This window comes from Chrysochloris asiatica, unplaced genomic scaffold, assembly GCF_000296735.1.
Source record: "Chrysochloris asiatica unplaced genomic scaffold, ChrAsi1.0 scaffold00047, whole genome shotgun sequence".
NCBI lineage: Eukaryota > Metazoa > Chordata > Mammalia > Afrosoricida > Chrysochloridae > Chrysochloris > Chrysochloris asiatica.
This window is the reverse complement of record NW_006408565.1, coordinates 1488185-1501011: the sequence shown is the minus strand read 5'-3', so window position 1 is coordinate 1501011 and position 12827 is coordinate 1488185. Positions and strand designations below refer to the sequence as shown.

Below are 12827 nucleotides of genomic sequence, written 5' to 3'. Positions count from 1 at the left end.
AGTCAATAGTCTCGGGAGACACTGTAGTCAACTGGCATAAGATAGACAAACACAGTGTTCTACATCCTACTCTGGTGAGTAACAACTGGGATCTTAAAAACTCATGAGCAGCCAACTAAAGTGCAACTATTAACCTCTCCCTATGTGATGCAAAGAAGAGTGAAGACAACTGAAGACACTGGGAAACAATTAGTTTCCACAGAGACACAAACATCAGTCTTGATGACTGTCTTAATCATTAATGCTGCTATAACAGAAATACCACAAGAGAATGGCTTTAAGAAACACAAATTCATTTTCTCACAGTTTATGAGACTATCGGTCCAAATTCAGATATAAGTCCAAAAGAATGACAGCTCTATCGGCACTGGAAAAAGGTCCTTCTCACCTTTTAGCATCTAGTAGTCCAGAATCCTTTGGAGATTTCCATGTGTCTTGGCATTAATCTTTCCCTGGATCTAGGAGCTTCACAGTGTAGGGACTCCAGGTCCAAAAAATGTACTCCATTTCCAGCTCTTCTTTCTTGGTGGTAGTAGAGGCCTCTGCTCTGCTTCCTGTTCAAACTCTTTCATATCTCAAGAAGATACAACCTAATCCTGTAGAAGTGAGGATTTACAACACACAGGGTAATTACATCAGATTGTTATGCAGTTAGAAAAAGGTCTCATGTCACACCCAATAAAGCTTGTCTCAGCATAAAAATTAAACCAACCTCAGCATTAAAGGGGAAAGAAACTACTCATGTGACTGGGAAATAAGACTTAGAGTAAGCATATTTAGACAAATTCCCCAAATCAGCTGCCTGGATGCTTGAACCAGGAGTACAGCTCATGCTGCTGCTGTTGTTGTTGTTAACTGCCGTCGACTGAGAGGAAGATACATAAAGGAAAAGTCAAATTGTATTTGGGGGTCCTCAGTTATGAGCGGGAAGCCAGTTTTCCACAGAGGGGTGACCCAACGGAATGCAGAAATCATCAGACAATCTCTTTGATATCTCATGTGAGTTAAGTTTTACTAAAGGTAATACAGAAACAGCTGCAAGCATACATTAACAGAGAACTTCCAGAGGTTCAAGCTGGATTCAGAAGAGGCCGTGGAATGAGGGATATCATTGCTGATGTCTGATGGATCTTGACTGAAAGCAGAGAATATCAGAAAGATGTGCTTTACTGACTATACAAAGGCTTTTGATTGTGTGGATCATGACAAGCTATGGACAATATTGCGAAGTATGAGTACTCCAGAACACTTAATTGTGCTCATGAGGAATCTGTACCTGGATCAAGAGGCAGTTGTTCAAACAGAACATGGGAACATTGGATGGTTTAAAATTAAGAAAGGTGTACGACAGGGTTGTATTCTTTCACCATACTTATTCAACCTGTATGCTGAGCAAATAATCTGAGAAGCTGGGTTCTATGAAGAAAATCATGGCATCAGGATTGGAGGAAGACTCATTAACAACCTGTGATATGCAGCAACCTTGCTTGCTGAAAGTGAAGAAGACTTAAAAAAATATTTACTGATGAAGTTCAAAGAACCACAGCCTTTGGTATGAATTACATCTCAGTATAAAGAAAACAAAAATTCTCACCACTGGACCAATAAACAACATTCTTATCAATGGAGAAAAGATTGAAGCTGCCAAGGACTTCATTCTTCTTGGATCAACTATCAACACTCGTGGAAGCAGCTGTCAAGAAATCAAATGACATATTGCATTAGGCAAATCTGCTGCACAAGACCTTTTAAAGTGTTGAAAAGCAAAGATATCAGCTTGAGGACTAAGGTGCACCTGACCCAAGCCTTGGTATTTTCAATTACCTCATATGCATGTGAAAGTTGGACAGTGAATAAGGAAGACCGTAGAAGAATTGATCCTTTTGAGTTATGGTGTTGGAGAATATTGAAAGTGCCATGGACTGCCCATAGAACCAACAGATCTGTGTTGGAAGTAGTACAGCCAGAGTGCTCCTTGGAGGCCAAGATGGCCAAACTTCATCTCTCATACTTCGGACATATTGTCTGGAGGGACCAGTCGCTGGAGAAGGATATCATGTTTGGTAAGGTGAAGGGTCAGAGAAAAAGAGCAAGACCCCAGTGAGATGGATTGGCCAAGTGGCAGCATCAATGGGCTCAAGCGCGGCAACAATAGTGAGGTTGGCCCAGGATTGGGCAGGGTTTCATTCTGCTGTGCATAAGGATGCTCTGAGTCGGCACTGACTCGATGGCACCTAACAACCAAGAATGTCTATGAATAATAAACCCTTTTTATCTGTCTAAGCTTCTTGTCTTTCTAACCTCTTTTGTGCAGAGTGTGTTACACCTTCCCAATTCTTTGGAAGGACGTACCGCTGTTCCAGGGACAACACTTTAACTGTGACAAAATCATGGCTGATCACATGAGATCACATTATAGGAGCATGATTACATTATACAAGATCTCATAATGGGGGATTACTACCTCTTAGGTGTGGTGCTGCGGGTTAATGCACTGCACTGTGATGTCAGTTTGAACAGCAAGATTGGTGGTTCAAACTCACCAGTCACTCCTTGGAAACCCTATATAGGGTTGCTGTGAGTCGGAATCGAATAATAATAATTAATAATAATAACTGCTAAACCACAAGACCTTAACTATCACAATATCTTTGATACCAGAATTAGTTGGTGTCAGGCTACCACTACCAACTACTCTAAAAGGAAATTACATTAGAAGGTCCTGGGTAGAGAAGCAGAAAACCCAAAACTCAGATAATGATTGGTGAAACCACAAGACTATGGCCCTTGGTCACCCTTCAGTTCTGGAACTGAACTCACCTCTGCAACTCAATTTCTAGCTAAGCAATATATAGGTATATGCTGGCTTCAAATCAGCTTCGACTCATAACAACCCTGTATAGTTTCTGAGGCTGTAAATCTTTATAGGATCAGAAAGCCTCATCTTTCCCCCACAGAGCAGCTGGTAGATTCTAAATACTAACCTTGCAGTTAGCAATTCAACCCACAATACACTGTTCTACTAGGGTTCCTTAGATAGGTATATACAGAAGACAAAACATTAGTAAGTTGTGACCACCATCGAATGGTCATTTATTAGAGATGAAAAGGGCAGCATTTACTTAAGGACAAAATGCAGAAGGGTTGAGAAAGGAGGAGGAATGGAAACAAGAATTATAGGGAGGAAATGAGATAAGTGATGTTACATTAAGGGGATTGCACTCATTGAGATGAAACAAAGTGTAAGATTCATTGAATGTGAAACTGATGGTCTTTTCTGTAAACCTTCACTCAACTCATAAAAGTTTAAAAAGAAATAAATAAGAGGAAGATCTTCAGTGAGATAGGTTGACACAGTGGCAGCAACAATGGGCTCAAATATAGCCCTTGTGAGGATGGTCCAAGATCAGGCAGTGTTTCTTTCTGTTGTACATCTCCAGCAACAACAGACACGCAGGCCTCAATCTTATCTCTAGTTCAGAACCCAAAGGCCTTCTGGGTTCTCCAATCTTGTTTGGCTAAGACGCACTGGTGAACTTTGCATTGCTGTTGAAAGGGGAGAGATCTTCTCATCTGCTTATAAAAATGATCAGATTATCATAATTATCAGGTACAGTTCTACTCAGCACAGTAGAAATACAAGATCGATGAACACACTACATAAAGGACCCAAGTGACGGATAGTGGAAGTCCACCCACTCAGGGTCCAGTTTGCCCAAATGTCAGATGACATCTTAGGGCCTCCCAGTGGTTACTTTCCGAATCTCCTGGGCTTTGTGTCCAGAGAAAGAAGCCATCTTTCCTGAAGGGCCAGAGGACTTCACACTTCCACTCCAAGCCTGTGATTTTCCATATTCTCAATGAAAAGACTAGTTAACACCAAGTAGGGGTAGAGGGAGGGAGGGAGTTATATGAGTGTGGCCAAACAGTCCTACCAGGCTTGAGGGCAGAAAATAGTATTTTTGTGGCTTTCCGAGCTTCTAAGAGAAAGGGCTATAAGGACAAAATAAATTAATTTTGTTGTTTGCTCAGCTTTGACTCATGGCAACCTTATATCTAACAAACGAATGGATCAAATGCTAGTTAAATACGTAGAGATTCTATGCTTATGGACAATGAAGATAAAGGGCAAAGCCATGGCCCCATGCCTTTTCTGTCTTAGCTCATGCCTAAAGGCAGCTCTATGCAGCCTGAGGTGCCAGTCCTGGTTCCCAACAGGTTCCCTATGGATGACATCACAAAGTAACTCATACGTCTATCTTCTGTGTCTTTAGGCAATTATGTTCTTTGGATCTCAGACTTCTTACCCAAAAACTGTGGCTAAAACATCCCTTCAGGCCTCAGATGCATTCAACAAGGTCAGAGGCGAAAGGTCTACAGGATACTAGCAGAAGTCCCGTTGCAGTTTGTGTTGAAGGGAAGGGTGGAGAGAAGCTATTTCAATCAAGTCAGAAGCTCCTGGAGGTCATAATCTTTCTCCCTGCCCTTTCCACCATGGTAGGGGCGAGGATCTTTTGCCCAATCTCTCTCTGCTCATCCCTATCCCTAAAGTGCGGTGCTTTCTGAAGGAACCCCTTCTGGCTCCAGGTTCTCCATTTCCTGTTATTCCACTCCATCGGAATGTCAGTGGTGCCCCAGCTGGCCAGACTTCAGCAGGCCTGGGTGGGTTTCCAGGGAAGAGGGCCCAGGCTCTGATTGCTAGTTGCGCACCAGGGTGTACTCCTTGGGAGCCCAGAGCAGGCGCGGGCTGTGGATCTCTGCCCGCTGGCCGATTTTCGGGCTCCAGCAGAACTCAGGCGACAACACCTTGGTGGGCTTGTGCAGCCAGAAGAACTTGTTGAGATGGCTCTCGTCGTGCCAGACCGCCTCCAAGCCGCGCAATTGGTCCCGCTCCATGGCCTGCGTGCAGTGTGCTGTCAGCTGACGCAGCCCTGCCACGCTGCCCCCGAAAACAGCCGCGTGGTAGTAGAAGTCGCCCTCAGCAGGTGCCAGCACGGCGGCCGAGAGCGCACTGCGTTCAAAGGGCAGCAGCCACCTCGGCCAGTGGTAGTGCCAGGCGTGCAGCTGCGCCACTAACTCGCCCAGCGTCTCAGGCCCGAAAGCGTTGCTGAAGTACTGATCCACGTCCATGCAAAACACAAATTGCGCCTCGCGGCCCAGCTGTCCGCCCAACGCTTCGTGAAGCGTACGCATGCGCCCCATGGACACGTCCTGCCAGCGCTGCTTCCGTTTCACGTGCTCCAAGCGCAGCCGTCGCCTCTTGCCAAGCGTCACGTGCTTCACGGCGTCAGGGCGATCTGTAAACACATAGTACACCACGCGCTGGCCCACCATGAAATGCTGCTCGGCTGTCTCCAAGAAGCGCGCCAGATACTTCTCCAGATACCTGCCGGTAAGATGGGAAAAAGAGAGGAGAGGGGCTGCGAACCAAAGTCGGCTTGAACTCGCCTGCCCGCCCGCACAGCCTTGCTCCCTTGACTGCCTGATTCTTTTGCCACAAATCCCACCTCCATAAGCCCCGGTAACGCCAGGTTTCTTGAGTCTTTCAGTCTTGATTTGGTAGATTAGAGAGGACCGAAGATTGCCTCAGCTGGGGATTCGTGGACTTTCCTTTGACTAGGGGCTTGTCTGTGATGGTTTAAATCAATCGAATACCAAGGAAGTGATGCTATGCCAGCTTTCAGGAGACCTGGCAACATTAGCCCTTGTCTTTTTAAAAGAGCGCAAAACTCTGGTAGTGTAGTGCTTACGAGTCAGACAGCAGTTCGAAACTGTCAGCGGTTCCGTGGGAGAAAGATGAGGCTTTCAGTTCCCGTAAAGTCTTAGAGCCTCGGACACCCCCTACCATTGGGTCGCTATGAGTCGGAACCGACTCCACGGCACATCACCACCACCACCAAGCTTCCCTACAAGTCCTGATGTGACTGTGAGATTAGGCTTTGGACTGCAAAGTCGGTTTGAACCACAAGGTTGGCGGTTCAGACTCACCAACCGCTCCTCGGAAACCCAATACAGACTCACTATGAGTCGGAACTGACTCAAGAGCACTTAACAACAATAAAGCTTCCCTAGAATTGTGGTGCCTCCATGCCGTGAAGAAGGAAGCCATGTAGAAAGGACGTGTGGAGAGATGCTCCCTACCACCCCCGGTCTTCAGCAGTTAGTATCTCAATTAAGGTCTTGGTATTTTAGAGCAAAGACGAGTCCTCAAAATCATGAAACGTACTCAAATTATTTTAAATCTAGTCATAAATTGTTTTAAATTTGGGGTAATTCCTTACATAGATTACCAGAACAATTTATGATACAGGAAATACTAACAGAACCTGCTTTCAAGTTAGTTCTGATTTATAGGGACTCTGTATAGGGCTTTAGAGGCTGTAAATCTTTAGGGGAGCGGAAAGCCTCATCTTTCTCCTATAGAGCAGCTAGTGGACTCACTCAAACCATGGGCTTTGAGATTCTCAGTCCAGTGCTTATCCTACAGAGCCACCTTTAGGATCCTAGAGTTTAAAAATAAGTGTAGTAATGCCACATGTTTTTGAACATTTATCATATGAATTGTTTTAAGTCTGTGTATTATCCTCACAATTTATAATGATTTTCAATTTTAAGATAACTAAATAGACAAAAAGCCTTAGTAACTTGTACAAATATATTCAGTAAGTGGTAGCACCAGGATTTTAATTTACTGATGAATTTCAAATCTAAGCCTGTTTCTTTACCTATATTTGCTTAGTTTCTCATGGAAACCTCAGAATCCTAGAGGATAGTCACAGAAATCTTGGAATGTGGTTTCTTAGACTTCGGGACCCTGGAGTTTCTGGACCTAAGACTCTGGCGTGTAGGATTGGTGCACAAAGCACGTGTGACAGAAGTGGGGGTACTGAAGCTCCCACAGAGCCCTTGCCCAAGCAACCCAGCAGTTTCACCCACTGGGTCTATAGGTCAATTCTTGGTTCTATATACCCCCTTACCTCCCAGGGGACCTTGGACACCCCTTTGCATACATAATGGGCAGTTTAACATTTCCACCATTTCCTAGCATTCCTGTTTACTTCTCATACTTATCGGCCATCCATTGTGCTGGCCACTCAGTTCTTCGTTCATGTCTACAGAGATTCTCTTCTTCACTCTCAGCTACTTGCGTCTGTGGCCACTCCCTCCACTTGGCCCTCATAAGCACCTCTCCTACATCCACATTTGTACCTTCACCCACCCCACTCTGTGAGCATCCTCTTCACCCAATCTTCTGACTCACTAACTTGGATAGCCCCTGAACATTCTCCTCTACCTTTATTAGAGATGAAGTGCTGTGCTGTGTGCCTGCCCCTAAGCCACTGACCTCCCATAGGTATTCACTACAGCCAGCTCATCCATTCTATGTACCCAGTTGCTCTCCTGTCTCATGACTCTTACCTGAAACTCACCAGTGCCTCTAGATTGACCAACTTCAGCTCCTAGGCAGCTTTGTTCTAGGACAGAGTTCTGAGTTCCTGGCTGTGATGAGTGGGCTTAATAGTATTCACGTCCAGAGGATGATGGAAGATGGTCCTACCCTGGGTGCTGCATTTGCCTCCTACTGCTCCTTGGAATTCCATGGCACATGGAAACAGGTGCCCCCCTCCACCTTGCACCCCATAAGCACCCCACCCTATTCCCTGCTTGGACAGAACCCTCTCCCCTCCCCAGACCTTACCTTCCTACAGCAAAGACAGTCAGCCCAATGGTGAAGTTCTGCTGTCTAGCCTTTTGGTGGGCCTTAGCTGGGTCAAAGGTGCCATCCCAAATAATGGGGGCCCCCCAGGCGGTGCAGGTCAGAACTTCAGGCCTGGCCCTGGTTGGGACAGGTTGGGGAAGCAGGTTTATCAATCTGCTCACTTGGTGCCTGCTTACTTCCACCTCTCCGTGCAGGGCCCTGAAGACCTGCAGATGAATCAGACCCTGTCTCTGCCCTGAGCAGCCTGTGCACAGAGACAGCATAGAAAAATATAGGACTGGGAGATGTGGGCCCTGGGGAGGTTTCTAGGGCTGGTGGAATGAGTGCCTGGCTCTGCCAGGGTGGGGGACATGAGATGTTCAGGGATACTTGGGATGAGCTGGGCAAGGCCATTGAGCATTGTGGGGGTGGGAGGGGTGATAACTCCTTACCAGGGATGCAGGGGACCAGTGAAGTTGTCACTCAGTAGGGCCATTTGGCCTGCAGTGCAGACACCCATGGGGATGAGAGCTTCTAGTTGCCTGTGGGGTGGGGTCGGCAGTGAGCCAGTCTGTCTCAAAGGAGCTCCCACAATGCTCCCACAAGGACCACTGTCCTGGGCTGAGGTGGCCACCACCCTCTAGCCCTTAAGGAGGCACTTAACAAGTAGATCTTTAGGATCTCATCCTAGTGGTCCCACCTTGAGTACTGGGGAGGGGGTTGTACCTGATTATAAGGAGCCCATACTGGAGCAGGCTTATGGTACAAAGTGTAAGTAGAATCAGCAACCAGAAGATTCTCTTCCAGGCCCTGCGGGGAGGGATGTCATCAGTAACTCACTGACATATATAATCCCCCCCCACACACACACAGCTTATTTATGATATTTTAAAGTTTCCTTTTATTTGTCTTTTTAAAATAGGCATATACTCTATTTACATGGCACAGATGTTCAAAGGAACAAAAGTTATAGTGAGTGAGAAGGCATTCCAATTCCCAGCTACCCAGTTCCTCTGCATGGAGGCAACTGGTGTCATCAGTTTCTTGTGTGTTCTTTCATAGGTAGCTTATATATATAAATATTTATATATATGTATATATGTTGTTGTTAAGTGCTGTCAAATCAGTTCTGACTCATAGCAGCTCTGTATAGGGTTTGAACCAGGAGTAGCTGGTGGGTTAGCAGTACTGTGCTTATTCGACATGCCACACCAAGACTCCAGTCTATGCATGGTATTGTTGTTAAAGTGTCTTTGAGTTGGCTCCAACTCATGGTGACCCTGTATAGGGTTTCCAAGGTCTTAAATCTTCAAAGGATCAGAAAACCTCGTCTTTCTCCTCTGAAGCGACTGGCAGGCTTGAACCTCAGATCTTGCGGTTCACATTTAAGTGCTTATTGTATGGAGTCACCAAAGTCTATGTATGTTCAGACAAATATGTACATATACCCACACTCTCTCTTTCTATTTCTTTCCCTCCGTAAATGAGATAGCACAGTAGACGTGCAGGTGTGCACCGTGTGCTTTTTAGCGAGCATTGTGTTTTTAAGGTTATTTCATCTTAGCACCTAAAGAACTTAGAGAACTTCCTTAATGCAGCTGCCACCAGTTGCTTGTTGCTGTGATGCTGGAAGATTTGCCACTGGTATTTTAAATACCAGCAGTGTCACCCATGGTGGACAAGTTCCCTCTGAGCTTCCAGGTTAAGACTGACCAGGAAGAAGGCTAATCATTCACTTCTGAATGGTTAGCCACTGAAAACCTAATCCATATCAGGAAACCAGTGTCAGCTATAGTGCTGGAAGATGAGCCCCTTAGGTTGAAAGCCCAGAATCTGACTGGGGAAAAGGCTGCCTCCTCAAAGTAGAGTTGACCATAGTGATATGACTGGAGCAAAACTTTGGGGACCTTCATTTGCTGAAGGGGCACAGCTCAAAATGAGACGAGACAGCCGCAGACATCCTTAATAATCAGAGTATGGAATGTACAAAGTATGACTCTAGGAAAATTGGGAGTTTTCAAAAATTAAATAGAATCCATAAAGATCAATATCCTAGGCATTAGTGAGCTGAAATGGACTAGTATTGACCATTTTAATCAGGTAATCAGATTGTTTACTATGCTAGAAATGCCAATACAAATTGAAATCTTTCAACAAATTGGTGAGACACTGGAGGCACTCATTCATCTATGCCAAGAAATTTGGAAGACAGCTACCTGGCCAACCATTTGGAAGAGATCCATATTTGTGACCATTCTAAAGAGAGGTGACTCACCCAAATGTGGAATTCATTAAAAAATTATCATTAATATCACATGGAAGTAAAATTTTGATGATAATTTTTAAACAGTTGCAATAGTACATCAACAAGGAACTGTCAGAAATTCAACCCAGATTCAGAAAAGGATGTGGAATTTAGGGATATCATTGTTGATGTCATATGGATCTTGGCTGAAAGCAGAGAATGCCAGAAAGATGTTTACTTGTGCCTTATTTATTTTGCAAAGGTTTTTGACTATGTGGATCATAAAAACTTTGGATAACATTGTGAAGAATGGGTATTCCAGAACACTTAATTATGCTCATAAGACACCTGTATGTAGACCAAAAGGCAGTCATTCAAACAGAACAAGAGAATACTGAATTGTTTAAAATCAGGAAAGGTTTGTGCCAGGGTTGTATCCTTTCACCATACTTACTCAATCTGCAGGCTGAGCAAATACTTTGAGAGACTGAATTATATGAAGAAGAACATGGCATCAAGATTGGAGCAAGTCTCATTAACAACCTGCCACATGCAGATGATGCAAACTAGATTGCTGGAAGCAAAGAGGATTTAACATATTTACTGTTAAAAGATCAAAGACTATAGCATTCCTTATGGATTGCACTTCAATGTAAAGAAAACAAAAATCCTCATGGGGCAACAAATAGCATCATGATAAATGAAGAAAAGACTGAAGTTATTGAAGATTTCATTTTGCTTGGATCCACAATCAACATTCATGGAAGCAACTGCCAAGAAGTCAAGTGACATATTGCGTTAGGCAAATCTGCTGCACAAGATCTGTTAAAGTTTTTAAAGGGCAAAGGTATCAATTTGAGAACTACGGTGTGTCTCACCCAATCCATGGTATTTTCAATAGCCTCATATGCAGCTCTGATAGTGTAGTGGTTATGAATTGGGCTGAGAACTGTAAGGTCAGCAGTTCAAAATTACCAGCTGTTCCATGGGAAAAAGATGAGGCTTTCTTCTCCCTTAAAGACTTACAGCCTTGGAAACCCTGTACAGGGTCGCTATGAGTTGGAACCGACTCCACGGCACGTAACAACAACATATGCATATAAAAGTTGAACAGTGAATAAGGAAGATCAAGCATTTGAGTTGTGGTACTGGAGAGGAAAATTAAAAGCATCATGGATTACCAAAATAACAAACAAATCTGTGTTGGAAGAAGTGCAGCCAGAATGCTCCTTAGAAGCCAGGATGGTGAGGCTTCATCTCTCATGCTTCTGACATGTTATCAGGAGGAACCAATCCCTGGAGGGCATCATGTTTGATAAAGTGGAGGGTCAGTGAAAAAGAGGAAGGCCCTCAAGGAGCTGGATTGACACAGTGGCAGCAATTATGGGCTCAAACAACAATTGTGAGGATGGTGCAGGACTGGGCGTGTTTCCTTCTGTTCTATGTAGGATTGCTATGAGTCAGAACCCACTCAATGGGGCACTAACAGCAACAATATACAATTGATTATAGTTAACCAACCAGGTAATTTACCTAACTAAACCCCTCCTGATGAATATTTAAATTTCAGCCCTTTGCTTTTCCTAACAGCACTGGGGTTGTTAACAGTAGGAATCTAGCTGCTTGCTTCTCCTTGGTGGGAGGTGGCACGGACCTTGGACAGAAAGAGAGGTAGGGAGAGGTTGTGGGGAATTTATGGCTTGATGGCTGGGGCTGAAGAATCATCTGGGACTTAGAGCTGAGTCACTGGGCTGCATTGAGAGCTGCCTTCACAGCAGAGCTCACCAGCCTCATTTCTGGCTCAGAGGAGGTTTTACGACATGTCCACAGTTGGTGGTTTTCTAGGAAGGACACAGAATATTGAGAATAACTGTGACCTTATCCTGCCTTCTCCAACTCCCGTGTGGTGCTCTGGCCTCAAGAGAAACTGGAACCTTAATGATGGTGAATGCTGACATTGGAGTCAGATCCTTTGGTTTGAAACCTGTTTCTTAGCTTTCTGACTTGGGCAAGGCTATGGACTCCTTTGTGCTTTAAATGGAGGATAATAATATCTTCTGTGTTATAATTCCATTTGGGAATGAATTTTCTTTGTTATGTTAAGAGGCTATATTAGGACTGAGTGTGCTTTAAGCCAGTCATATTTAAGATATAAAAAGAGCAGATTGGGACTGACAGAAAAACAAAGGTAGATGCCATGCCCCATGAAGATCACCATGATTATCAAGGAATAGAGCTAGAAAGAGACAAGGGCATTCCCCCAGAGCCAGCAGAGTGAGAAAGTCTTCCCCTAGAGCTGACACCCTTAGTTTAAACTTCTAGCTTCCTAAACTCTGAGAGAATAAACTTCTGATTGTTAAAGCCATTCTCTTTTGGTATTTCTATTCTAGCAGCACTAGATAACTAAGGCACCTTCCTGGAAGCATCGTCATAGGCGTGCTAAGTGCTTGGAACATAGTAATGCTGTTGTTGTTGTTAGGTGCCGTTGAGTTGGTACAGACTCATGGTGACCCTATGCACAACAAAACAAAACATTGCCTGGTCCTGGGCCAAACTCAGAATCGTTACTACTTTTGAACCCATTGCTGCTGCCACTGTGTCAGTCCATCATGCTGGAGGTCTTCCTCTTTTTCTCTGACCCTTCACCTTACCAAACACAATATCCCTTTACAGTGACTGATACTTCCTGATGATAACCAAAGTATGAGAGTTAAAGTCTGGCCATCCTGACTTCCAGGGAGCACTCTGATTGTACTTCTGCCAACACAGATGGAATTGTTCTTTTGCCAGGCCATGGTACTTTGAATATTCTCCTCCCAACACCATAACTCAAATGGGTCAGTTCTTCTGTGGTCATACTTATTCACTGTCCAACTTTCAAAT

General features: G+C 44.5%; 1 protein-coding gene across 1 annotated transcript; it reads right to left on the bottom strand.

Moving 5' to 3' along the window:
- Nucleotides 1-4698: 4698 nt before the first annotated feature.
- A3GALT2 (alpha 1,3-galactosyltransferase 2) lies at nucleotides 4699-12376 on the bottom strand. Its single transcript, XM_006862364.1, has 5 exons — nucleotides 12357-12376; nucleotides 8426-8509; nucleotides 8152-8241; nucleotides 7700-7837; nucleotides 4699-5386 (listed from the first exon to the last, which is right to left on the bottom strand). The coding sequence occupies exons 1-5, from the start codon at nucleotides 12374-12376 to the stop codon at nucleotides 4699-4701; spliced, it is 1020 nt and encodes a 339-aa protein (XP_006862426.1).
- Nucleotides 12377-12827: the final 451 nt, after the last annotated feature.

Excerpts from the sequence above, each read along its gene's own strand:
- A3GALT2 (XM_006862364.1), bottom strand. The coding sequence starts at position 12,376 with ATGACGATGCTTCCAGGAAG. Across the intron at positions 8,242-8,425 it reads TATGGGCTCCTTATAATCAG|GCAACTAGAAGCTCTCATCC; the intron begins GTACAACCCCCT and ends CCCACCCCACAG. Across the intron at positions 5,387-7,699 it reads ACTGTCTTTGCTGTAGGAAG|GTATCTGGAGAAGTATCTGG; the intron begins GTAAGGTCTGGG and ends TCTTACCGGCAG.